This window comes from Erithacus rubecula (genome assembly GCF_903797595.1).
Source record: "Erithacus rubecula genome assembly, chromosome: 6".
NCBI lineage: Eukaryota > Metazoa > Chordata > Aves > Passeriformes > Muscicapidae > Erithacus > Erithacus rubecula.
This window is the reverse complement of record NC_136688.1, coordinates 58266649-58293326: the sequence shown is the minus strand read 5'-3', so window position 1 is coordinate 58293326 and position 26678 is coordinate 58266649. Positions and strand designations below refer to the sequence as shown.

General features: G+C 46.9%; 1 protein-coding gene across 3 annotated transcripts in view; it reads right to left on the bottom strand.

Moving 5' to 3' along the window:
* Window positions 1-26678, bottom strand: part of FERMT2 (FERM domain containing kindlin 2) — a 50596-nt gene that overhangs the window by 7300 nt on the left and 16618 nt on the right. For 2 of the 3 annotated variants that reach the window (XM_079307842.1, XM_079307840.1), the window contains exons 3-13: window positions 23764-23997; window positions 13069-13203; window positions 9535-9567; window positions 8939-9164; window positions 8393-8495; window positions 7866-7973; window positions 6042-6176; window positions 4645-4694; window positions 2461-2585; window positions 1000-1106; window positions 452-673 (exon numbers count right to left, since the gene is read on the bottom strand). In XM_079307842.1, coding sequence (XP_079163968.1) covers window positions 452-673; window positions 1000-1106; window positions 2461-2585; window positions 4645-4694; window positions 6042-6176; window positions 7866-7973; window positions 8393-8495; window positions 8939-9164; window positions 9535-9567; window positions 13069-13203; window positions 23764-23997 — 1478 coding nt within the window. The remainder of the gene's footprint in view (window positions 1-451; window positions 674-999; window positions 1107-2460; window positions 2586-4644; window positions 4695-6041; window positions 6177-7865; window positions 7974-8392; window positions 8496-8938; window positions 9165-9534; window positions 9568-13068; window positions 13204-23763; window positions 23998-26678) is intronic. The other variant, XM_079307841.1, reaches the window with a different exon arrangement.

The window sequence follows — 26678 nt, the reverse complement described above, 5'->3', positions numbered from 1 at the left end:
ACCAAAGCAATGTTCCAAGGACTGGCATTTGGAAGCAGTGGAAAAGCAGAGAGAGAAATATGCAAACCATGTTACAGCCAAGTGTGGATAAAGCACTGCAAGCAACTGGAACTCTGCTGATCCCAGGGGTTTCTCTGTGGATTCTGTGCAGGGGAAGGGGTTTTAACCCCAGCACCGGGCAGAGATGGGGCAGCTGGGACCAAACCATTATCAGCAGGAGCCAAACCATTCCCAGCATGTGTTTAAAATAAAACACCAACCAATTTCAATGTCTTTCCATTGCAGGTGTCCATGCACTTCACACAGAGCACGGTGCTGGGTGCCATCCCCAGGTGCTGGATCCAAACCACACCCTTCAGTCCCACCTCATTTTTAGTACCCACGTGCATCCCAGTGAGTGAGGAGATCAAACCATCCAAACCAGGCTGGGTCAAACACCAGCCCAACCCACCTGCTTGTTCTTGTACTTCTTCAGGTAGCGAGGGGAGACCAGGCACTCGGGGTTGATGTCAGTGTTGATCTGCTCTGGGATCAGCTGTGGGTCTGGGTTCAAATGCTGCATTTTCAGGAAGGACAGGATGTTCTGCACTTCCATGCCGTAGGAGCTGTCGGCCATGGTCTTGCCCTTGGAGGCCAGGCGGCAGGCGGCCATCCAGCTGGCATACTGTGTCTCCTGCCCCCCAAAACAGGGACACAGCTCTGTCACAGCCATGGGGGGACCAGCAGACCCCTCAAAAAACACCCCACAGAACCCTCATTCCCCTCCCAGCCTCAGGAGACTCCAACATGCACAAAGGCAGAAACCAACGTGTGGCCAAAAACCACAGGACAAAACCAAGGCTGATTTTCTGCTCCAAACTCACAGGTGACTTGGAGCACATTTGGAATGCTGAGATGAGACAGGTGAGAGGATTTTCTATTTGTTTTTTTTAAGAACAGCACCTGAGCAGCATGGTGGGCAAAGGGCAAAGAGGTGGCCAGTCCAAGAGAGGAACTTACATTGTCGCAGCGCAGCCAAATCTCGTTCATCCCCTCTGCCACAGGAATCAGGAGTTTGATGTTGAACTTCTGACCAGAGATGTTCACATCAGGGGTAACTTCACATCCTGCAATGAGGGAGATGGTGTTTAGCAGGGATGTGAGGAATTATGGTTTAAAAAGTGGCAAAGAAAGTGAGAACAGGAAAAGAAAGACAAAGCTCCCTGACTCAAGGGTGTCTGGTGGCACCTCAGAGCTGCCAAAGGTTTGTCCCACACCTTTGATGGGATGAACACTCCACACAGCACAGAAAAAACCCTGTGTAAGATGTCCCTTTTTCCAAGTGCCAGGAAAACAGGGGGGAAAAGCAAGACCTGATTTGAAAGTAATGAAGCCACAGCGAACGTGCACCCACAGAACTCCTGGATTCAGAAATGGATCCAGTGCTTGGCAAACACCCCAAAATCTTCATGAAAGGACTGGAAAAGGTGACTGGATGGGTGTTGATTCTCACCCTGAAACCCCTCTATGTTATTTATGAATGATGGGATGCCATGAGGTGTTTCAGGCCAGGCTGGGTGGGGCTTGGACCACGGAAGGTGTCCCTGCCCGTGGGAGCGAGGTGGGACTGGATGGGCTTTGAAACCCCTTCCAACCCAAACCATGCAGGGATTCCATGCTGTGGCTGCTGCAGCCAGCAGTGAGGTGTGAGGATCCTGCTCCTGGTGCCTGGAGAGAATTCCAAGTGGTTGTGCAAACACAGGGGGGGGATGAACCCACTCAGCCATGGCGCCGCTCAACGCTGCCTCCCAGATTTCTGGGAAGTGCTGTCACAGCAAATTTGTCAAAAGCTTCCAGAAAGGTCCGGGGGACACTCCTTGCTCCTACAGCAGCCTGAGGTCACCTGGCATCCCCCCCTGCTCCTGCCTCCATGGGGAGAACAGACAAGCTCCCTGCAGCTCCCTGGCTGCTGGAGCAGGAATGTTTCACTTGACATAAGGACACTGCAGGAATTTCAGCTCTTGAGTGAGGCTGCCCCAACCAGCAGCAGGGAGAGCAGGAGAAATAAAGGAAATAAAGGAGAAATAAAGCAGAGGAAGAAAATGGTTCTGTTCTTTCCAGTTTTTGCTGTGGGAGTCAGTGCAATCCTTTGGATAAGTGACAAAAAGGAGAAGGGCAGGTGGAAGGCTGGAACAAGGTTTGGAAGGTTCCCTCCAACCCAAACAATTCTGTGGTTTTTCCAGCTCTCTTCCCAAGTTATTGAGGTGCTTCCCCATGGGGTCACACATAATCACACTCAGAAATCCAAGCCTGTGCCACCACATCCAACCCAGCCCCTCATTCCTTTACACACCTTTACCCAACCCTGGGATGGAATTCTGACTGGATAAAGCAGTGGGAAAACAAGATGCAGCAGGAGCAGCCTATTCCTGGAATAAAAACCAACTTTTTTTTTTTATCCCAACCCTGTGCTTCTCTTACCTCTCAGGTTCATCTGGTGAGCAGGAGTCCCGTTGGATTCCTCTTTGCTTTTGTAGCAGGAGATGGAGGTATCTTTGAAGGTGCACCAGTAGGGCTTGTAGCCTTTCAGTGTCAGCTTCTTGGGCCTGCAGGACATGAGGAGGGACACCTCACTTGCTCTGAGCTCCTAAAACAAGCTGCTCCCCAGGAAACCTCAGCATTTCCTCCAAATTTCAGCCCTGCCAAGCTGCTGTCAGGTTATTCCCACCCCTCCCTGGGGCTCAGCCAGAGCTGAGTTCCAATTCCAAGTTTGGACTCTTCAATCCCAGAGAGATAATTTGGGGCAAGGTTGGGGGGGAGCTGGAGGACTGTGCTACAAAAAGAGGAGTCCATGAACCACTGCAAAATCTGCCACCACATGAAACTGGAAGCTCTCTGCTCAGGCTCTGAGGGGAAGCAACACTTTCAGGTCATGCACATGCCTGAGTGCACTCCTTGTTTTCTTTTTAAACACTCCACAGCACAAAAGGTTCTGCTCTTTTCTGCAGAAAGCACAGATTTTGCTCAATTCTGCAGGAGAACTGATGGCCCTGCAAAGTGCAGCACCCTGAACTCATCCCAACACAAGCCCAGAGACTCCACAGAGCTCCAAGAATCAGAATATTTTAACCTTCTCTGATTTCTGAACCATATTCTAAGGCTGGATGTGCATCCTCTCATGCATTTCATGTATTTTCATCTCAGAAACAGCTGCTGAGAGTTGTTCAGATGGGGTATTAGAAAGAAATTCTCTCTGTGAGGATGAGGAGGCTGTGGAGTGTCCAAGGTCAGGCTGGACAGGGCTGGGAGCAGCCTGGGACAGTGGGAGGTGTCCCTGCCCATGGCAGGGGGTGGAACAGGATGATCTTTAAAGTCAATCTCAACCCACAACACTCTGGAATTCTATGATTTTAGCTGGCAAGGGCAGTAACCTGGCTGGCAGGGGAGAGAGAACCATTCCAAATCTCTCCAGCCACACCAGGCACATACTGAGATACATTTATAAATTTATGGAATACAAGGGACATGCACTGCTCCCCCAATTCTCCTCCCCAGCTGAAGTGTGACAAGAGGCACAACCAAAGCTGGGACAGCTCCAAACATTGCACCACTGCATTTCTGGCACTAAAATACCACCTGAGCCCCACTTTTAGGAGCAAACAGAATTCTGTATTTAATCTGACAGCCTCAAACCCCAACCTCAGGGTTTAGGGCTTGCACTGAGAGAGGAACCAGCAGCTTCTGGCTGCTCCAATTTGCAGGCAATTAGCTCCCAGAGTGGTGCCTAATTTGATTGGCAAATCAGCAGATCAAGGGGAAGAACAAGTTTCTTGTTTGTTTGTTTGTTCAAGGCAGGGAAGAAACACCCACTGAGGGGCTGGGCACAGCACTGAAACTTTGCCCCAATTAAGCCAGACCACAAGCCCAGACAGAGGCAGAGATCTTGTTAATTCACCTCTGGAGAGGCAGAAGGAGTTTTCAGAGCAGAGAGTGCCAGGTTCTGCCTCCAGAACCAAACAATTCAGAAAATAAAGGCTTGTTCCAGAGCTACTTCACTGTCTGCAGCTTTTTTTTTTTTTTTTTCCCCACTATCCTACAGCTCTGCTGTGAAATCCCATCAGTGTTTCCAGCTTCCAGAACTTTCACTGCAGCAGGCAATAAATTGCAAAAGAAGGTCGTGGCTGCCAAAAATGTTCCTCCAAGTCCAGATGCTGCCATTCCTTCTTTCCATGAACCACCAACTGAGTCAAAGCAAGCTAAAAAAAAAAACCACCCTAAATCCTGAGCAGGCTGGGAGAGGGGCAGAGTCAACTTAACCTGCTCCTTTTGGCATGGAGAGACCAAAATCCCAGCTGGACAGAATTCCTCCAGCCTCCTGCAGACCAGGAGAAGACTTTGAGGGAGGATTTTTAGCTTTCACTCCTCATTTTAGGATGGTTTGTTCTCTCCTGGGCATTAAATGTGTTAAAAGAAACATCCCAGCACACACTGCTGGCTATGGGATGCACCTTGAATTTTGTATTTAAGAACCAATCAAGTTAAGTATTGAATATTTTGAATATTGTAAGGCTGAGAGGTAAAAAAAAAAAGAAATGAAGAGGCAGGACCATTAATTATTCACAGCCATTACCAGTTCCACAAGCAGCTCTTCCCATCAGCACTTACTTGAAGACTTTAATGTAGTCAGCCAGCTCGGGGATGGAGGTGATGTCACCCTGGAAATCAAAGATTGTCCCATTCATTCATGTCCCACTTATTTATTCATGTCCCACTTATTCCTGATGCTCCCAACAAAAGGGGAAGAGGCACCTCAGAGAGAACTGACTGGGGAAGGGATTTCTAAGCCTAGAAAGATTCCCTCCCCCCACCAAAATTTTTAAAACATTGAGTTTAAATTCTCTTTTTTTTTGCACCAGGGTGGTATTTACAATTCCCAGAAGCTGGAAGTAAAAAAAAAAAAAAAAAAAAAAATTGAGGGAAGATTGCTCCAGGAGCTTCCAGTAGCAGGACAGTTTACTTTCAGTCTGCAATGAGAAACTGTTTACAGATACCACAGGGAAAAAAAATGCAGAATCTAAACAAACAATCCAGTAATTGCCCATTATCCCTATTCAATTACTCGAATGCAGCTGGAAATGGCTCCTGCTACAAAGCCCCAGGAAAGAGATGGGTTTTTTTTTTTTTTGGATGAATCATTGTCCTCTTCACTCCTGTCTGGCAGGGACTGCTCCTCACTGATGTGTTTCAAATCTGGTTTTGCAAAAGGAATTAGAAAATATGTCCTGGTGATAAAAATTTGTTGTTGTTTCTGGTTTATACTGCAAAGCTCTGCTGTTGTTAATGGCAATAAAGCATCTAAGGATGGATGTAGCTACAAAAAAGACCCATCATAAACACTTAAAAAATTATATGAAGTGTAAAAGTGGAAAATTTCAGAGATTTTAGGGTTGGAAAGAGATGGTTTAAACGTGCAAAATGCCTGGAAAAGCTGTGCTGGGCCAAGGCTGACAGGACTGAGTCCTTTTAATGCACTTTAATTTTCAGGCTTTATATTTTTAAAGGTGGAAAACCAGTGTTAAAACAGCATATCAAGAAAAAAAACCCCAAATGCTTTGAAATACAGACCTAGGCTAAAATCCAGTCTAATAAAAATAGGGTTTCATAAGCCTAAATTAGTTCTGAAAATCCAGCAGCTGCTTGAGGTGCTGTAAAACGTGAATTAGAAACAGTGGAAGAGGAACCTCAATGTGGAAAACTCAAGTTATTTGGGCAAGTCAGTAGTGAGGATTAAAAAACCAACTTAATTTCCATTTAATTTGCATTATTTCATCAGGAGGGTGGCTTGGTGCAGGGGGGATCAGTAAAATCCTGACTCCTCCAAGACTTTTCCAGATGCTGCCCAGGGTTCCCCCTTTTCCACAACTACCCCTTGGTATCTAAAACCCCCTGCATTTTAAACAAAATATTTCTGGGGTGTGGGCAACTTTCTCATCAGAATTAGAAATAAATGATGTTGGATGCCTGGAAAAAAAAACACAAACAAATTCCCCTGCAGGCCTCACCAGGATTGTTGATGTCTTGCCACCCTCCAAGGTGATCTCCAGGTCCGAGAGCGCGGCGTCCACCTCGTCCACGTCCTTGTCACTGTGGTTCAGGTGGTTTTCAGAGGACATGATGGACAGCTTGTTGATGTGGTACTGCAAGGCAAGGCCAGGGTCACACCTGGGAGACCAAGATCCCCCAAGCTGTCACTCTTAGGACAGCAGGAGCCACTCTTAGGACAGCCAGTAAATACTGGGAGGGTTTGCTGGGTTAGGAATGGATGGTTCCAGTCCAAGCAGTGTCCAGGTATTGATCCCTGCAGATCTCTGGACAAAAAGCTGCTTTTTCCATCAGGCTGAGGTTGGAAGGTGTTGTTGGAGTCAGTGGTATGAGTCTCAGAATGGTACAGTTTGGATGGTTTAGGGAATGAGAATTCAGCATCATGGATGAAAAGGTTTTTTGGTGCTAATCATGGTGCCTTGTTTTCTCCATGCATTTGACAGATGATTAGTCAGTCTGTTCAGGGAATCTTTATGGTTTTAAGAGTGAGTGAGTGACTGATTCCAACAGGAAGGGAGCTCTGGAGGTCACCTGGTCCCACTGTCCAGGACCACATCCACCTACCTGGCTTAGGAGTAACTCCAGGGATGGACATTCCCCAGCCTCCCTGGGCACACTGTGCCAGTGCTCACTCACCCTCCTGGCATGAAGGTGCTTCCTGATGTGCACAGGGACCCTCCTGTGTTCCATGAACTCTGCTCCTGCCACTGTCCACCCCCTTTCCTGCCTCCCACCAGGTGTTTATGGATATTTGTAAGATTCCCCATCCCTGGAAGTGCCCAAGGCCAGGCTGGATGGGGCTGGAACAACTTGGGATAGTGGAATTGTCCCTGCCCATGGCAGGGGGTGGAACAAGATGACCTTTAAAGCCCATTCCAACCCAAACCATTGTAGGATTCTGTGTCTTTCTATCTGTTTTCATCTCAGAAAACCAAAACATCCATAAAATCTCACAGGAAGGACTGTGCCCAACCCACTCTGCAGCACTTGGATGTAAACTGAGTCATTATATTTCTACTTTCCTGTCTTTTTTTCCTGGGAGGAGCCCTTGGAGCAGGCAGCCCTGCTCCTGAGGGGGATATTTCTGCATCCTACAGCTCCAAGGTGTGCCAGACCACATGGAACAAATGCCTGCCATGCCTCTCATGCAAGTCAATAGCAGGTGGAGCATTTATGCCAAATCACACTGAGTATTTCATAAACCAGATAAATAAATAGTTTAAAAAGCCACAGATTATCCCCAGCTGGTTTGGGGGCAGAGAGCCAGAAAGGCACAGTTCAGTAACCTTGTGTTTGTATGGGATGGGTTAAGAAGGACAAAACTAAAAGTTAAGATAGATATAAACATGTTTGGTAGAAGCAGGTCAAGTTCTTTTTCATGAGGGATAGTCAGTAGCAAATATTTAAATTATCTCATAAACTCAAGTGAGGATCTGGAGATGGGAAATGATCCAACTTCTACCAGCATGAGAAAGCCAAGCTCCCACCAGAGACAAGGTGAGGCTTAAAAAACAATTTTAAACTGAAGAAGGGATGGTTTAGGTGGGATCTTGGGAAGGAATTCTTGGCAGTGAAGGTGGGGAGGCACAGGCTGCCCCTGAATCCCTGGAAGTGTCCAAGACCAGGCTGGAACACCCTGGGACAGTGGAAGGGAGTTGTGATCTCTTCCAACCCAAACCATTCTGGGATTCCATAATTTCACTCATCAGATTAACGAGCAGAGAAAGTCTGCAAACAAAACCAAGTCTAACCCAACCCAGGTGTGTCTGGGGCTGGTTCCTCACCTGCAGAGCTGCAAACATCATCATCTCCTCCTCTGTGCACTCGATCTCCTCCAGCAGGATTGCCCACTTGGACTGCTCGTAGAGCTGGTTGATCCTGATGGCGTCGTACTGCACACAGAAACGTGGGATGCTGGGACACCCAGGAGCCCAGCTCAGCACACACCACCCACCACTGCCCCTGCCCACTGCAGGGGCTGCAATGAGGTGGCCATTAATGCCCATTCCAACCCAAACTATTCTGGGATTCTGTGATCTCTCGTCTCAACGCAACACTTTGATCTGAGACTGAAAATCCTCTACCATTGACAAGAAGTGGCTTAAAAAACTCTTTAAGCACCTCCAGCAACACCTAAAACCCCTGGTGTATATAGGAGCACAAATCTTGGGTTTGATGCCTTCACAACCAATTTTCAAACATCCAAATTCTTTGGGAGATTTACCAACACAACAGCACGTTAGAGATCCAGGCATCCTTGGCTGCAAAGGATGGAAATTTCAAAATGCAAGCAGGACAAGGAGCTCTGTACCTTTGGATTCAGGTCAAAAAAGCTGTAGTACTTGAACCGGAGTAGCAAAGCTTCATTTTCCTTCACCTCCTGCTCCATCAGGGATCGGGACGAGTCCAGCCACCTGTGGATTGCCAACATGGGATAACACACCCAGAACACCCCAGTGCAGCCCAAAACTGGAGGCCCAGGCAGAGTTTGCCAGGCCTTTTTCAAGTTCTGAGTTCTTTTTTCTCAGTTGGGAAGCTTTTTCCCAGGCTAAGGCAGTTTCTCATCTCTGGCTGAGGATGATAACTTTCTGCTAAACAGAAAGGAATTAATAAACAGAGATTAACACCTGGTGTTGACTGAGAAACAAGTTTTGTGTTGTACATGACAGGAGATGTTTTCTGCTGTCCTGTTTGAGACTTGTCAACCACTCTATAAACATGATTCAATTTTTTAACAGAGTGCTTCTTTAGCTTCTCACACTCAAGCAATCCCTGCGCTTATCACACGCGACTCTCCGCGCCCTGCGACAACAAACCAGCGCAAAAACCCCCCCAAACCCTCAACTCCTGCACTCACCCTTGGTTGATTTTGGCCTTATCCAGCAGCGTCTGGGGCTTGTACATTTTGGCTAGGGACTCAGGGGAGGTGAGGGGCTGGCTGACAGCCAGGATGCCCGGGTTGCCCTCGGACAGGGCGCTGTCACCGAACCAGGCGGACGTGGGGGACAGGGGGCTGCCGTCGTGGGCGTCGTAGGTCGGCGTCATCGTTTTGCTATACAGTCCTGGGCTTGAATAGATATTTCCTACCAGCGAGGGGAATAAAAGCCTGGAATTAGCTGAGCTGCCTGCTCCAAGAGCCAGCAGATGGAAAAATTTCCCTCCTTTTTGTTTTTTTTTCCTCAACGCTCTCTCCCATGAAAACCTGTTTTTTCTCTCTTCTCCTCCGAGAGTAAAAAATTCCAGCCCAGACTCAGGGCTCCCACTCCCAGGAAGCTCCTGCCCCTTGTGTTTTTGTGGCACCTGGGATGTGAGTGGCCCCCAACTTACCGGTTTTACCTGTTGCTTAAAGATTTTTTGGAAGTCAAAAGTTTTAGAGGAGCAGGAAAATAAACTAAGGGTGCAGCCAAAGAGACCAGAGGCAGAGGGCAAAAGTCCTATTGAGGTGGAGCTCACCTTTGACGGGGCCGATGTAAAGAATATCGGTGCCTATAGAGAGGGAAAGAAAGGAGGGAAGTGAGAAGGAGAGAGAAAAGTCACCTGGAGAGCAGGAGAAGGACAGAAGCCAAAAATGAGCATTTTAGAAGAGGGCAGAACAGCACAGGTGAGGTTGAACCACCCTCATGGAGTGCTGGTGGCAGCAAAGCAGCTGAAGCGACTTCCTGTTATTTTATTCAGGTGATGAGGACAGCCAGGCATGGAAATGTGCCATTCCCAAATGGAAAAGCTGGCTGAGGTGGCCACACAAATTGAGGATTAATGTGCTGAGTGGTGCTGAGGTGGCCACACAAACTGAGGATGAATGTGCTGAGTGGTGAGATGTGGTGCCAAACTGATCCCAAAGCACGTGTTACTCCCCAGCCTTTGGAAGCTTCGCAGCTCGTACCGACTCAAAGCAGACATAAAAACACCCAAACAGTTAAAAATTATTCATTTGAAGAGGAAAAATAACCAAATCCAGCTTGGTATCTCATGGATCAAAATAGCTGAGAGCTTAACAGAGAGGTTGTGGCTGCCCCACCCCTGGAAGTGTTCAAGGAGAGCTTGGATGGGGTTTGGATAACCTGGAGGGTTTCCCTGCCCATGGCAGGGGGTGGAGTGAGAAATGCTTTAAGCCCCTTTTAAGTCTCTTCCATCCCAAACCATCTAATGAAACAGCCCTTCTTCACCTCACAGGGACACTGAATTTTTATATAAACCCAGATTTTCAGAGTAAGGGAGGATCAAGCAGCCAGGAATTGCACTGCAAGGAGCAGCATCACTGCTGGGCACAGATCTGCCACCAGAACCACAAGGTCCAACACCACCCTGGGTTTTTGGGAAAGGGCTGTGTCCTTCTAAATACCAGCCTGCAGTTCAGTGCTCTCCCTCCCAGAGCTCTGCTGAGGGTGTTGAAGATGGTGACAGAGGTGAGATGTCACAAATGAGATTTTTTTGTGCCACCCGGGCAATGCTCCAGCTCCTTGCTCCACACCATCCTCACACCCTCATGAGAGAAAACTGAGCTAGACTGGAAAAATCCAAGACCAAACCAATGGAAAAACCTTTCTGAATCCTCATTTTTCATCTCAAGGAGCAAGAAGAACAATGTGAATCAGCAGCATCAATGTCAGTGACAGCCAACATCACGGCTAGGAAACTCCAAATAATTGCAAACCTGATTCTAAACTGCCTGGCAAGGTGGAAAATGCAAGTGAAAACCACCAAACAATGATGCTTTTAATGCTCCTGTTTGTTTTGCTGGAATCCCAGGCTGGATGAGTTATTTGGGGACCTGTGAGCACCATGGGTGCCTGTCACCAAGAGAGCTCCAACAAACCAGGCATGAGCAAAAAAGCAGCAGGAATGGTCAAGGGATGGAAAAATCCACCTTCATCTGCAAGGAAAAGGTCAGGGATGATTTCCAGGTTTTCAGACTTGCACTTTGGGAGCTGAGACTCCATCATCCCTAGGGTCCCTTCCAGCTTGAGCTATTCCTGTGATTATAAAAGCAGGAGAAAAGTGCTCTCCCCATGGATTGTTACAGCACTGGAGCAGAGAACTCCAACAAAAACCAGCCCTAAAGCCCCATCACCATCCATAAACCACTTCCCAAAAGAGCTTCCCCCATCCACTTTCACTGCAGCTTCAGCCTTCACATGGCTCAAGCACACAGGGCTGAGCATCAACTGGGCCAGCAAAAGAAAATCCCATTTTTTACCCCAAATTTTGGGCAAGTTTTTCCATGAATATCCCTCCACATTCCTTGACTGAGTGTCTGCTCCATCACAGCAAAGCTTCCCTTGCACTGCTCTCCCCATCTCTTTCTCCAAACACCTGAAACATCTCAAAAGAAGCTTCCCTTAAAAAAATTGCCCCAGGCAGGCAGTGTCATGGAAAGTTCCAGCAGAAATAGCTACAAATTTGGCTAATTTATATAAACAAGTGACTACAGGTCTTCTAATGGAAAGTGTTGGGCAACACATCCTGTGGGTGTATTGACAACCCTGCCCACTGGGATTTAAATGGTTTCATTTCCAGGTTTGGGGTGCTCAGTGACAAAACACTCCCAAGACATTGAAATCAGCACCTCCTGAATTATTAATTAGTTTTCCAGAAGCTTTCAGCACACAAACTGATGTTGGAACAACACTAGAAATGATTTATTCAGATGAAACCCACGACTTTTATCAAATGGCACCTGAACAGGCAGGAATTCAACCTGCTGTGAGTGATTTCATTCACAAGGAGAGCAAAAGCAGCCAAGTGACTCACTGGAAGAGCCATAAATAATTAAAATAAACCCCAGCTTTTGCATACATTTCCCTCAAAGGTGGCCAAGTCTTTGCTATTAATCTAACAGAGATGCTCTCTGTGAACACTGGCTGTTGGAAAGGCTCAGAATGGACTTTCAAGATGAAAATGCCAAATGGAAATGAAAATTGACTGGAGCCTTGCCCAAATTCTCTGAGCCAGGAGTGGAAGAGGACAAGTTCAGAAGTATTTTTAAGTAGCTGAGAGGAGAAAGAGTGGGAACAGAGCAAAAGGAGGATTATTTTCCCTTGTTCCAGACCTGTGTGCACGTCACCCTGTGCAGCCAAAACCTTCCTTTCTGCAAGCCCTGTGCCACCACTGGCATTAACCACACTCCATGACCTTCCCTGCAGCTGATTTAACATCAATTAATACAACTTTACAATTCCAAGGTGGTTTTTTAAATTAAAGTTGCCCTGCTGCCCTTGGATTGCTGGATTTCAACCCAAGAGCTCTGGCAGCCAGACACGTCTCTCCTGCTCACCACTGCTGCTTTCTCCACAAATCCATTTGGGATAAAGTGCTCCCACTTGGCCAAAATTATGGTTTAAACTCCTGCCATTTGCCTTCAGACACCAGACTTCCAGCAGCCATGGAAAGAAGCTGAAAAACCTCTTTGCCTGCAAACACCTGCATCAATTTGCTGCCTGTGGTGACTCCATCAGGGATGTTACTCCACCACAAATTCCCTTCCCAGTCCTGCTCTGGGATCCAGACTGGCCAAGCACCCCCCAGCAATAAAAGGATTTATTTAGCATCACAGCCACAGCTACACCATCCAGGTAAGGCAACACTAAAGCAATTAATGAACTTAATGAAACACTGCCCTGGCTGGGCTGTAAACAGGGAGTCAAACAGTGGCACAGCCTAAACCACACCAGGAATGTGACACTAGGAATGATTTTCCATTTACCTCCTTTCTTAACAGGGCAAGAAAAGCTCTCAGCAACAAGATCTGAGTGTTCAAGTGGCCACACTTGGGCTCTGGCTGCTTCTGTGAGGCCTGGGGTTGCTCTGCTCCAGGGAATGCGTGACAGCTCCAGCTCCAGACATGCATTTGTGCAACCCAGTGCTGCAGCCTGCCAGGGCTTGTGCCATGGATCTGGGGTCTGTTTCTTGCACAGACCCTCAGAAATTCCATCAGCCCCAGGTTGCTGTGGCAGTTTTTCCCCCATTCCCATTTTTTCCCCAGCTCACCCGACCCTGGCGTGATCAGTGGCCCCTCCAGCTCGAAGGTGTCATCTTCACATTGATCATCCAACTTCTTCTTTTTTTTCTTTGATGGGTCTCTGGGTTTCCTCAAAAGGGAGAGTTCTTCTGGATGCCTGATGTCTGGAGGGGAAAATGGACCACTTTTAGAATGGCAGAATGGGAAAAAAGGAGAAAAACGGGGAAAAAAGAAGAATATCCTTCCATTAGGAACAACATCCAGCAATGTCCAATATCTCCCTTCAATTAATTTCCTGCTCTGTAATGGTTAAAAATCAAGTTGAGGACATTTTCCCTGCAAGCCTGTTTGAAACAAGCATTGTCCTTGGCTGGAAAGGTAACAACATTTGGATAAAATGTGGAATTTCCCAGGCACAGCCACTCAAATGTAAATTTGAGCACTGGCAAATCCTGTGACAGAACCTAGTAACACCTTAATATATTTAATATAAATAACAAAAATAATAAAACTCCCATGTTAATAATATAAAATTATAAATAATATATAATAATACACTATGATATATAAATAATAGAAAGAAATAGAAAGAATAGAAATAAGCACACAAATCCCTACTTGGCCATGTAGGTAACAGGCTGGATCCTCTCACTTCCATAGGAGCAATCCAAGAGTTAAGCCATTTATTTACACATCAGACTGGAAAGTTTAAAGCCTATAATTTACCCACTTTTCAAAGGGATTTTGGCTGAAGTGTTTTCTTTTCACAGCATTTTCCTGCCTGGGACCAATCTGAACAATGTAAAACCCATTTAAAATGAGGAGCATCCGATTGTGTTTGTGTTTTAAGTTATGGGAATATGGGGAGCAAGGAAAAAGGGAATTTTCACTCCCCACCAAGGCAGTTCTTTGGGTGTGCTGCACTCAGTTCCAAGTGGGAAGGAGTTTCCTGGGAAAGCAGAGCCTGCTGTCCATTGCACCACTGAAACCACCAGGGACTGGAGCAGGACAGGAGTCCCTGGGCTTGCTCAGTGTGTGGGAGCTGAGCTGGAAAAGGATTCCCCTGGCCATGGAGCCATCCCACAGTGGTGAAAGGCTGGGAAAAGCCTGGAGAGCTCTGGAGTACAGCTTGGATTGGGAAAATATGGGATGGGAGAGCTGGGGGTGCTCACCTGGAGAGGAAAAGCTGCAGGGAGAACTCAGAGCCTGAAGGGATCCAGGAGAGCTGGAGAGGGACAGGGACAAGGGATGGAGGGACAGGACACAGGGAATGGGACACTGCCAGAGGGCAGGGATGGCTGGGATAGTGGGAACTGGGAATTTCTGGCTGAGCTGGAATTGCCAGAGCAGCTGTGGCTGCCCCTGGATCCCTGTCCCAGGCCAGGCTGGATGGGGCTGGAGCACCTGGGACAGTGGGAGGTGTCCCTGCCCTGGCAGGGGATGGAATGAGATGGGATTTAAGGTCCTTCCCAACCCTGTGATTCTCTGATTATTTCATGGAGTTCCTGGACATGCCTGAGCCTGGAAGGAGCTCTGGTGTCTCCTCTGAAGCTCCTGTGTTGTTCCTTGCTCTGTTTTTTTGCACCTATCACCCCAAAATGCTCAGCAGCAAAGCTTTCCCTTTGGAATGCCCTGTGGAGAGCAGCCCCTGGTGCCACCTCTGCATTTACATACATAGATATTGTATATATATTGATATATATTTATTTTTAGAAAGCATGATTTCTTTTAAGCTTATTTATATATTTTTATTAATTTATTTCAATCATATTATTGAATCCCAGAATGGTTTGGGTTGGATGGAACTTTTAAAGTCCAGCTTAAAGTTCCACCCCCTGCCACGGGCAGGAACACCTTCCACTACTCCAGGTTGCTCCAAGCTTTGTCCAATTTGGCCTTGAACACTTCCAGGCTAAAAATATATAGATTTTGATATTTATATGGATTTTAAATCTATAAAAAGATATAAAATACATACACATATATATATACATACATACATATATATATACACATATATATATACATATATATATACACACATATATATAATTTTATATATAATCTTTTTGAGCTTATAATTTAGTTTTATTTCTGTACTTAAAGATATTTATTCCTATATTAACTATTTGATTCCTTTTTATTTATAACCTTTATCTAATCTCAACTTCAATTTAACCCTGATTTATCATCGCTCCACACACACCATGCCACTAAACCCCATCCCTGCCCCCACCACTTACCCTGCCCAACTTTTTGACCATTTCTAGCAATAAATACCCAGAGGCTGAGTGCAGCCAGCTCCACACATTCCCATTTATCCCAGCCAGCTTACCTCATGGAGCAGGAATCTGCTGGGACAACTGGGGTCACGTGCAGGGGACAAGAGGCAGCACAGCCTAAATTGAGGAGTTCCCCTGGTATTTTGGAGCAAGGTTGAGGCTCTGAGGTTTATTTATGGTGCATTAAAGCCTCTCAGCTGGAAGCACTCAGGGAGGCCAGGAGAAGGCTCCAAGCCAGGCTGGGATTCTGGATGCAATCCTGGAATCATCCCAGGGTTTGACCATCTGATATCGAAGAGACTTTTTATAGCCCCTCAGTTGTTCCTGATGCTCCCAGAGGGATATAAAGGATCCAGGGCAAGTTTTTGGGCAGCTGCTTGCAAGCAGCACGTGTGGCTGCAGGGCATGGAGCAGGCAGCACACCCTGGGGATGCTGGAGCAGCCCAGCAGGGATCTGATGGATCAGAGGCAAATTCCTCCCATGGATGTGCTGCAGGATCCAGGACTTTACAAACAGCTGAGGGAATGGCTTCAAACTGAAGGTTTAGATGGGATTTTGGGAAGGAATTCCTGGCTGTGAGGGTGGGGAGGAGCTGGAACAGGGTGCTCAGAGCAGCTGTGGCTGCCCCTGGATCCCTGGGAGTGTCCAAGGCCAGGCTGGAGCAGCCTGGGACAGTGGAAGGGATGGGATAGGATAGGATGAGATTCCTTCCAACCCAAACCCTTCTGGGATTCCATGGAGACAGAATGGCCTGAGCCTGGAAGGAAGAATTTTAGAGCTCAAAATATGATCAGAAAGGCAGCTTTGAATATCCAAAGGAAAATTTTACAGCTCTTGGGTGAAGCCATTTTGCTGCCTGCAGCATCTTCTCTTCCATTTGCCTGCAAGATCCTGCCTGTGCCTGAGTCTCTGGCTGAAGGGAGGTCCTTGGCCTTATTTTTTCCTGTGTAATTCCTCATTTCTCATCCAGCCCCTGCACAGCTCACCCAGCCCAGCTGTGCTCATTTATCTCCCACCCTGAGACAAACTCCAGAGCTGGGATTAAACCCTCTTCCTTCACAAAGCACCATCTGCACCCTGCAAACTGACTTTAAAAAAAAATAATAAATCTTCCTTAGAGGGTGTAAAATTCCCAATTTTTGCTCTTTTGCACTAAATCCACCAAGTCAATCTTGCAACTGCTGCATCTGTATCCCCCAAGGTGTGTTGTGATGGGGATCCCAGAATGGTTTGGGTTGGAAGGGACCTTAAATTCATCTCATCCCACCCCCTGCCATGGGCAGAGACATCTTCCACTGTCCCAGCTCTAACTCCATCCAAACCTGACCTTGGACACTCCCAGGGACTCCCATTCCCACAAGAAACCAGATTTATGATTTTCTTACATCACCCACATATAGAACATGACATCATTGACTGGAAACCAACTTCCCCCAAAACTGAAATTATGGGAAATCACACTACTTTCAGTATTCAGTTCTCATAAATACATATAATAATATGAGATACAAAGGAAATTTTGATGTAGAAAGAAAATTAATATTCCTAAGAAGCTTCTGGCACCCAATTTCTTTCCCCATTTCTGGCTCCCCTAAAGGCCACAGGGCTGGTTCACCTCCTTAATTCCTGAACATAAAAACTCCATAAATTGATTTGTAGCACAGACAGCATTGAGGGGAAATCCTCTTTTTAATGCTGATCCAGCCACCCTCCTTCAGGAAATGTGTTTTGAAGTGGGATATCTCTGGGAAGTGGGATTTCTCTGCACTCCATCACTGCTCCCTCCAACCAGTGACTCACAGAAATTACAGCCTTTGTGCATCACTCTGATGAGTCTTAGAAAAATGAGACCTCAAACCTCATTTTTCATCCATTTCAGACACAAAACCAAAAATAAGGGTGTTTTTTTGTTGTTTTTTTCTTGGAATGAGTGAATTCTGTGGATGGTTTTTCACAGTGTAACAGAATGAAGCATCTGACTTATCTGCAACATAAATTCTCTCGAGATAAAGTTCTGCAAAACAGACCAGAGAGAAAAAAACAAAAAAAATCTCAGAAAGGAACTAAAAAAGGACTTACATAACTTGAGGAGTGCCAGGAGATAAGGCTGTGGTTGTGCTGGACACTGGGCAGAATCTGACTGAGCAGGTCCTCACCTCCCAGCACAGTTTACTGGGTTTGTACATTCAGTACATTTTATTATGGGTTCTTCAGATGCCCAGGAACTTAAATATTTATCTGGGCAAAAGCCAAGCTCTCCACTCACTGCCTGGGGCCCTGCAGCTCTCTCAGGACATCCCACAAAGCCTCTGGAGATGCCCAAGGAGTGCTATGGGTGTGGAATCAGCTGGGGCTGATCCTGGCAGAGGTTTTGCTGGAGCCTTCCCAAATTGTGGGTGGAAAATCCAAGTGCCTGTTGACTTATGGATTTGCCAAGGGAGCAATGATGTGCAAAAACCACCCAAAAATGGGGTCAGTAGGGTTTGGAGTGGTGTGAATGGTTTTGCCAGTGGCTCCCAGGGCTGAAACTGGGCACCACCAGTCCAGAGAGACTCATGAGGAGAAGGAAAAGGAGGAGGAGGAGGAGGATGCAGGCAGTGGTGATGGAGCCAAGCATTACTGCAAGGCCAATAAAAAGAGCCATTGGAGAGGCAGAGTCAACAAACACTTGAATGTTTGGATGTTTTTTTCCATAAGTGGGACAAAATCCCCAGGCTCCCTCTTGGAGCACAGGCAGCACTGTGAGCCTTGCCCCTGAAGTGGCTGAACTGCAGCTCGAGTCCAATTAAACTCCATTAATTTAATCCCACAAACAAGAGAAAAAACAACCCACTTCCACCCTTCCCTCTGCATCAAAGAGCAATCCAACAAATTCCAAGGAAGGCAGCAGCACTGGCTTGGCCAGCATGTCCTAATATCTTCAGGATATAATTCTATTTAAAGGGTCTCAGTCAACAGCAGAGTAAGGATGAAAAAATTCACTGACTCACACGGTGACATAAAACCTGCTGCTCCTCCACATGCAGAACACCACTGGGGTGAGGACAGGGGGGGAGAATGGGGAGGATTTTATTTTTTCCCATCTCAGACACTTTGTAATTAAATCAGGTTCTTTCCCTGAGCCCAGCTCCTGGTGTGGATCCTGCAGGACAGCTGAGCACGGGCAGGCAATGAAAAGGGAAAACGCCGCTGCTGGCAGGGAACACTTGGGCCCTGCACTGAAAAAGATGAGGACGTTGCAATTTGGCCAGCTCTTGAAATGGGAAGATTTCCTTCCACACCCATTCCCTGGACATATTTAGAAATAGCTGTGCCACTGCCAAAGCTCTCTGCTCGTGGCAGGGAAAGGCAGCAAATCCATCCTCGGTGCTCTGCTGCCTCTGTCATCCCTGAGCATCCTCCTGATGCTCCTGAGCATCCACAGCCTGCATCCCCAGATCCCAGAGTCACTCAGCCTGGAAAAGACATCCAGGATCATCAAGTTCAACCTGTGACTCAGCCCCACCTTGTGCCCAGCCCAGAGCACTGAGTGGCACATCCAGTCCTTCCCTGGACACTTCCAGGGATGGGGAATCCAAACCTCCCTCTTCCAATGCCTGACCACCCTTTCCAGGAAGAAAATCCTCCTGAATGCTGCTGTTGCTCCTCAAATTCCCTCTGAGATGCTCATGTGCATCTACCAGGACTCTATAATTTTAGGGAAAACACTCCTTTATTTACCAGCAGGGTGTGAAGGAAGAAAAGAAAGTTTAGGAGGTTTTCAGTGGCCAGGGATGGTGGGATTCTTGTCCTGTGCAGGGCCAGGAGTTGGACTTGATGATCCTTGTGGGATCCTTCCAGAATATCCAATCTGTGATTGCACAAACTCCAGGCAGTTTGGAAATCAACTGGGAGGGATGCAGCTCCATGTGCCTGTCACAGAGCCCTGGGAACACTGCACATCATCCACCAAAGGGTTTCAGTTTTGCAAAAAAAAAAAACCAAAACAAAAACAAAAACAAAAAAAAAAACCCCAAAAAACAACAAACAGTGGCTTTTTATAGAAGTCTTTTTGGCAACAGAGGGCGTGGAAATATTGCAAATACTTCAGGAGTCAGAGGACGTTCTGTCCTGGAGCGGGGAGTGTTTGGAAAGGGAAAAAAAAAAAAAGGTAGGGTCACATTCAGCACTGGCACAGTGTCTCCTTGCCTGGGCTGGGCTGGCATCCTGCCACTCCCAAATGCCACTGTCACCAAATGCCACTGCCAGCTGGGCTCAGGTTGCATTTGGTGGCTGGAGGCTGAGGCAAGGCTGGGCTGTCACCTCCCAGCACTCCCTGAGTCTCAGCAACATCCTTATTTTTGGGATGATGAGAAGCAGCTCATCACCATCATGGGATTCTCTGCATCCTCAGCCCCACAAGCTCCTCAGGACCAGAGCACCCTCAGCCTGTGCAAGAAGGGGAGCAGGATGGAATGTGGGCATGGGAAGTGCCACAGCTGGGCACAGGATGTCCCAGACTCGATTTTCCAAAGCAGGTGACTAATTCACACAGATCATGAGGCAGGAGCTGGTGTGAGGCTCCACCAGGCTCTGGGGAAATAAAAGAGCCTGAAGGGAATTTCTCTGTCTTACACAGCCTCAGGGTGTGTAAGGAGATATTGGTCATGAATTTTGGAGTGTTTCCTCCCAGAGCTGCCTCCTCCCAGCTCTGGCACTGAGTTGTTCCCTCTGTGATCCCATGAACATCAACCAGAATTCTCCCTGCAACTTTTCTCAGGCTGGAGGGCAGCAGAGGTCCCAAATCTTGACAGCCAGGAGAACAGGAGAAGGGTGGGAGCTTTTCTGCTGTCACAGCATCTCCCCTCACCCTGCAGCTCCAACATAAGTTGTGTCCCCAGGAGAAGGAGCATTGCTGGGGCAGGAAATGCTGAGGCCTGGGAAAAAAACTCTCCCACTTGCATCTTGCTGTTTGCTTTTCCTGTCCCACGTGCTCACAGAGCAGCAGCAGAGCCTGCCTGGAGTCCCTTGGAGCTCCTGGGATCCATGGAAAAAAATACAGGCAGAATGCTGGAAGGAAGCAGCTTAAAGGCATGAACAGCTGCAAGGCTGGAATCAAGTGAAGCCATCCCAGAATCCCAGAATGGTTTGGGTTGGAAGAGACCTTAAGGATCATCCAGTTCCCTGCCATGGGCAAGGACACCTTTCACTGTCTCAGGCTGCTCCAAGCCTTGTCTAACCTGCTCTTGGACACTTGCTGGGATCCAAAGGCAGTCACAGCTTCTCTGGGCACTCTGTGTTTCACTGCCCCCAAGAATTCCTACCTATTCATACAGGAGGATTGTTATTAAAAATCAAACACTGATTGATCCAAAAGAGACTGCCCAGGTCTGGGCAAAGAAAGATTTCAGGGGATCTTTACAAACCTCCACATTCCATTTGTGGTTATGTTGGATGAGCACCTGCTTCCTCCCCAAATCCCACTTCCCAATGAGGATATTCCCACTCCCACCAATAAAGTGCTTTCAAATTGTAGTTGGGTATCTGCTGGGCAGTTTTCTGGGTGGAATTATCTCCCAGTGGGATGATGAGAGCAGGGAGGCACAGGGGAACATCCCATCCCAACCCTCGTGTCCTGCTGCCGGCCAGGCTGGAAGCACAAAGAAAAAAACAGAAAAAAAAAAAAAAAAGTGAAGTTTTACTTTCTCTTTCTCTGGTCTTTTATTGCAGATCAAAGCTGGCCCTTCAGGCTGGAGCTGCCTGCCAGCAGCTGCTCCTGGGCAGGATTCCAGGCCACCCTTTGGCTGCCCATCCCATCAGTGCCCTCTCCTCTCCTCGTGTGTGCTGGGGTCAGTCCCTGCCTCAACCCCCTGAACAGCTCTGTGGGAATCCAGGGGCTGCAATCCAGCCCCTGGCAATGGGATTGGGTTTTTATCCAGCTTCACACGACCTCCAGGAGAGTGAGGGGTGTGCAAGTGGCTGCAGCATCTTCCCACAGGCACCTCTGGGAGCCCTGGGAGCTGCCCTTTGGAATAACTTCCCCCTGCACAAGAACAGAGACTTCTCTTTAAAAATCAGCCACACTCTGCAGGGGTGACACCTCTGGGTAACAATTTAAAGGGAAGACAAGCAAAGGACAGCCCTAAATAATTCATCCAAGGGTGTTGGTGCTTGTGTAGAGAGGATTTTATAAATACAACCAGCCAGAGTCCTGAGAACATCAGGAATTATTTCAGTGGATGATGCTTTGTGCTGGAGTTGCTGAGGTGTGTCATGAAATGATCCAGGAGCAGCAACAGCAAACAGGTACAGCCAAAATCTGAGCAACTGCCAGGCACAGGTCTGTCCTAACTTCCCTGGAGCCCAGAAATCCAGGGATTTCAGAAACAAAGACTGTGCTGGGAGCACTTTCCCTTCCACCTTGAAATATCTGCTGACTTTTCCTTGGAGAGACAATTAGTTTGATTAATATGGGATATGAGAGCTCTCTGCAGCCAAGCTGTGCAGGGATGCTGAGGGAGGCAGGGAAAAATAATGGAGAAAAATTGGGCAGGATAAACACAACTGGGGAGGGAAAAAGGAGAATCATAAACTCACAAAATCACAGAATAGTCTGGGTTGGAATGGATCTCAGAGATCATCCCATTCCAAGCCCTGCCATGGGAACTTTCCACTATCCCAGGTTGCTCCAAGCCCTGTCCAACCTGGCCTTGGACACTTCCAGGGATCCAGGGGCAGCCACAGCTTCTCTGGGCCACCACAGCCAAGATTTTATTCCTAATATGTAATATATATATTTATAATATATGGAGTTTTACATGTTTTTTATTTTATGTACATTAAGTGTATAAATGTTAAAATACATTAAATAAAAATAGTGCTGTTTTGACATCTATAATGGCATTTTACCACTTATATAAAACATGTTTGTACATAATTTGTATTTATACCTCTGTGGTCCTGGGAAGAGCATCCCAACCCCTCCAACTCCAGCATTTCTGCATCCCCACATCCCAATCCCTCTCCCCTCAAGCTGATGCCAAGCTCATGTATCATCTTCCCAGTAGCTCTGCTCAACATCTGGCTCCCAGCAAACACAACAGGCAGGGCTAATCAACTTAATCACTGCAGTTTGTGTCTGTGCTCAAGCAGCTCAGGCTGCTGAGAGTCACTCAAAGGAAAGTGAAATTTCCAGTAAAAGCCCTGCTTTCCCCAAAATCAGGAACTTCACTGCAATATGATGCAGAAGGCAAGTCAGCACCACCCTTGATGGATGTGTCCCTGCTGCCTGCTCAGAGCTCCAAGCTCTGCCATCCCAGAGGCTTTTCCACCTTCCCAAACCTTTAAACATCAGGATTATTCTGCTGCTTTGCTCATAAATCCACCAAAAGCTCTGCAGCTGGAAGCTTCAGGCCCATGTAAGGTTGTGACAGCATCAGTGACAGATCTCCTGTCCTGTGATGAAGCAGATCAGAATTTCCTGATGTGAGTCACTGCTGGACAGATTCATCAGTCTCCAAGCTTGGGACCTCCCTGTCTAGCACAACATCCTGAGTGCCAGTGGGACATGGGGGTGGGGGAAACAAAATCCACTCACACAGAATGCTGGCTAAGCCTTTTCTATTTTAAGGAGAAATTGCCCAATATTTGGGTTTAAAAAAAAACAAAACAAAACAAAAAAAACCCCAACAAAACAGGAAAGAAACAGCAAAGATCTGTAAGCAGCTAAAAATACAACTGGGTCAGCCAAGAGTAACCTCAGCTGCCTTGTGAGAGTAGGAATAGATTTGCTACAGCTGAGGATGGGTTACAGGCTCTTTGGCTCTTTTGGGAGGGGAGAATGGGAGAATTCCCATATGGAATTTGTGAAGATGGGTAAAAAAATTATGCCTGGTAGGGAATGATTTCTCCTTTTCTCCTGGGCTTCTCCTCCACCAGGAAATGAGGGTGAAGAGGAGACAGCAAGACTCAGTTCCTTCCCTCCACCAGACAGTTTTACAGTGAAGCATCACCACTTAATCTCTAATATGATTTTCCACTAGAAGACAACCCACAGGGCTGGCAGATTTCCCATTTCAGGGCTTGCTTTTCATCCAGCACATAAATTTGCAGGGGAAAAAAAAAAATAAAAAAAAATCACAACCCAACACCAGCAGCCTGAACATCAAGCAGGGCTGGTAGAGCCTCATGTGTGACAAAGCCCTGCTATGGAAGAGAATTCAACACAAAAAAAAAGCATTTTTTTACCACTTTTTGGCTCAATTGATCCTGTTAATTAAGTATTCACACAGAAAAAAGGAGATGTGGAAGGGAAGAAGAAAGGACATCTGAGCAGTTTGATGTCCAAGTGACTCCAGTGTGTTCAAACCCAGAAAACACTGAGGATTTCTCAAATTTACAGGTGCACCAGAGGACAGGCAGGAGCCAAACCAACAGGGTGGGGGTTTTTTTTCAGCACTTACTGAAGGTTTTGCAGATGTCAGAAACAGCTTTGAAGACCCTGTCAGAGAAGTTGACCTTCACCTTGACATACTTCATGTTGGGCAGCTGCAGGCGCAGCAGCTTGTGCTGAGGGGTGAACTGGAGCTTGGCATCTGCCTGGATCCCATATTTATCCAATGTCCAGTGGGTTTTAAGGAGCCAAGTTTTCTTCTTTTCCCACCACAGAGCGTGATCTGACCAGTCCTTCTTGACATCTACAACAAAGAAGTCATTTTTTCCCCAGTTAAAAGGAAATCCAGAATGAGCTTTCAAAGGAGAAAAGAAGTTTTAAAATGAGGAGGAGTTATTGACCCAAAAAAACTCCCAATAGTTTTTTTTTTGGATGCAAGTGACTGCTTGTATTCAGTAGGGTTCTGATGGGATGTAAAAGCAGGGAAGAACCCAAGGGGAATGAGGATGAGACACAAGGGGTCTGTGGATCACCAGTGATCCCACCTGGAACACAAAGGGATCATGAGTGACCCAAAATTTCCCCCAGCAGGGATTTTGCTCAGTTTTTGGGGTTAACTATCAATTATTGGGTTTTTCACCACCATCCAGGACACCTGTGCTATCCAAAGGTGAGCCCAGCCACCTTGGAACACATGGAAAACAGAACCCAGAGGAGGTTTCCAAAATTCAACAGGACTTTGAGTTTCTACAAAAAAACCTAAAAATTCCCAACTGAAATGAAAAGTTGTTTCCCAAAGGAACAACAAAACTCAACAGCCTCATCTCCTTCCAGCAGGGATGGAACCATGGGGTTCCTGGAGGTCACCACCAGGCTGGGAAATATTTGGGGAACCAAAGCATGGTGATAACTCCAAAAGATAAATCCTTTGCAATATTGGCCCTCACACCTGGAATATTTTTCACCCACATCTGGCCCTGCCATTCCTGCAGAGCATTTTCCACTCTGACAACCACTAACAGTGCCATGCCCTTGCACCACACAGGGAAAAGAGAATGGAATTATATGGAATATAATAATATATTTAGCAATAGAAAAATTCAGTTTTCAGCTCCCCCCGTGATCCTGGATTTCTATCATGAAACACCAGTTTAATCCCAGTTAAAACCACCAGCTGACATTTATTCTAGCATCTCCTGTCTCCATCCTTCAGCACAGCCAGAAATGCAGGAGCAATTCCAGAGAACTGGAGAATTTCCAGGATTAAGTGAAATCCCAGCAGACACAATGCCAAAGGGACTGAAGATACCAAGGAAAACACTCCAGCACCAACATCCTGCTGGGATTCTTGATCTCCTGTACAGGAGCTGGACTGGATGATCCTCATGGTTCCAGCTCAGGATATTCCAGGATCCTGTGACATTGAAGATTATCCCCATGAGCCACATCTGAATTCAACTGAGATGAGAACAAAATGACAAATGAACTTTTGTCTGTCCCTATCTCAAACCCAGATCTTGAGCTTGGGGTTACTGAGAAAACCCAGCAGGAGCTGGATTTTTCCTCTGAACTCCTGGTTTAATGGCACAATCAGGACTGCAGAAAGTGGAAACGTTCAGCTGGACTTTTCAACAGCTTTGTACAATCAAATTAAACAAAACCAAATATAGAAAAGCATGCAAACTTGCACAAGCCTTGTCTACCAAGAAAAAAATCCAAGAAATCATTACAATGGACTCTGGTAATGAAGTCCAACTTCTGCCCTACTGAAAGCTGAACCAGCTGGCACCAAAAATCAGGGGGAGGAAGAAACCAAAGGCATTTGAAATCAGTAACACTCATGCCTAACAGGGATTTGGGTTTACACTGCAGATTAACCATTCAGGCACAAAAACAAGTCCCTGAGCCTGAGAGTAATTAACACTTTCAATTAACAGTGAGATGTTGGTTTTAGCAGGAAGGGGAAGGTCTGTGCCTGTCCCATGGGGTAGTTATATATAAAAGAGGCTGGCAAATGTTTAGCAGCTGCTTTGTGGGGCTGAGTTTTACACATTTTGCAAGGGATCCAGGATTGCTTGGAGCAATCCCTGCAGGCCAGGGAATGCCAGCAGCCTGGTGAAACCTGACCAAAGGTTTAGAAACCTTCACCAGAGTCCCAATTCATGAGTTACTGATTTGTTGGAGTTACAGCTTCACAACAAGGTTGAATATTTCAGCTCAGGCTCTTTCCATCTACTACCATCAGTCACTGGCCACTTTGTATTTATCAACCCATCACATTCATCAATGTATTAATATTTATCAACTATTATCAATTTATCAGCTGGCCATTCATTTGTCAGAGCTCAGGTAAGTTTCCAAGTACTGCAAATTCACCTTAGAGATCCCAGACCTGGGATTTAGAAGTTGACTACAGCAAATCCCAGTGGTGTTTGCAGACCCAGCCCCTCTGAGCTGGATGGGATGGACATGGAGCTGCTGGAGTGAGGCCAGGGCAGGATCACCAGGATGATCCCAGGGATGGGACACCTCTGCTGTGAGGAAAAGATGGAAGAATTGGGATTGTTCACCCTGGAGTAAAGCAGCTTTGAGCTGATTTAACTCAGGCCTTCCAGTGTCTGAGGAAGCTGCAGGAAGGATGGAGAGAGACTATTTACAGGGGATGGAGGGACAGGAGACAGGGAATGGTTTCCACTGCCAGAGGGGAGGGATGGATGGGATTTTGGGATGGAATTCTTGGCTAGGAAGGTGGTACAGGGTGCCCAGAGAGGCTGTGGCTGCCCCTGGATCCCTGAGAGTGTCCAAAGCCAGGCTGGATCAGCCTGGGACAGTGGAAGGTATTTGAGCTCTCTCCCAACCCAAACCCTTCCAGAATTCTATTAAATGAGCTGCACACATGTAAGGGTCACCAGAAATCACTGCCACCCTTCCAGAGAAGGAATCCCCAGGTGCAGGCAGCAGGGATGTGGAAACTGGAGCTGTCAG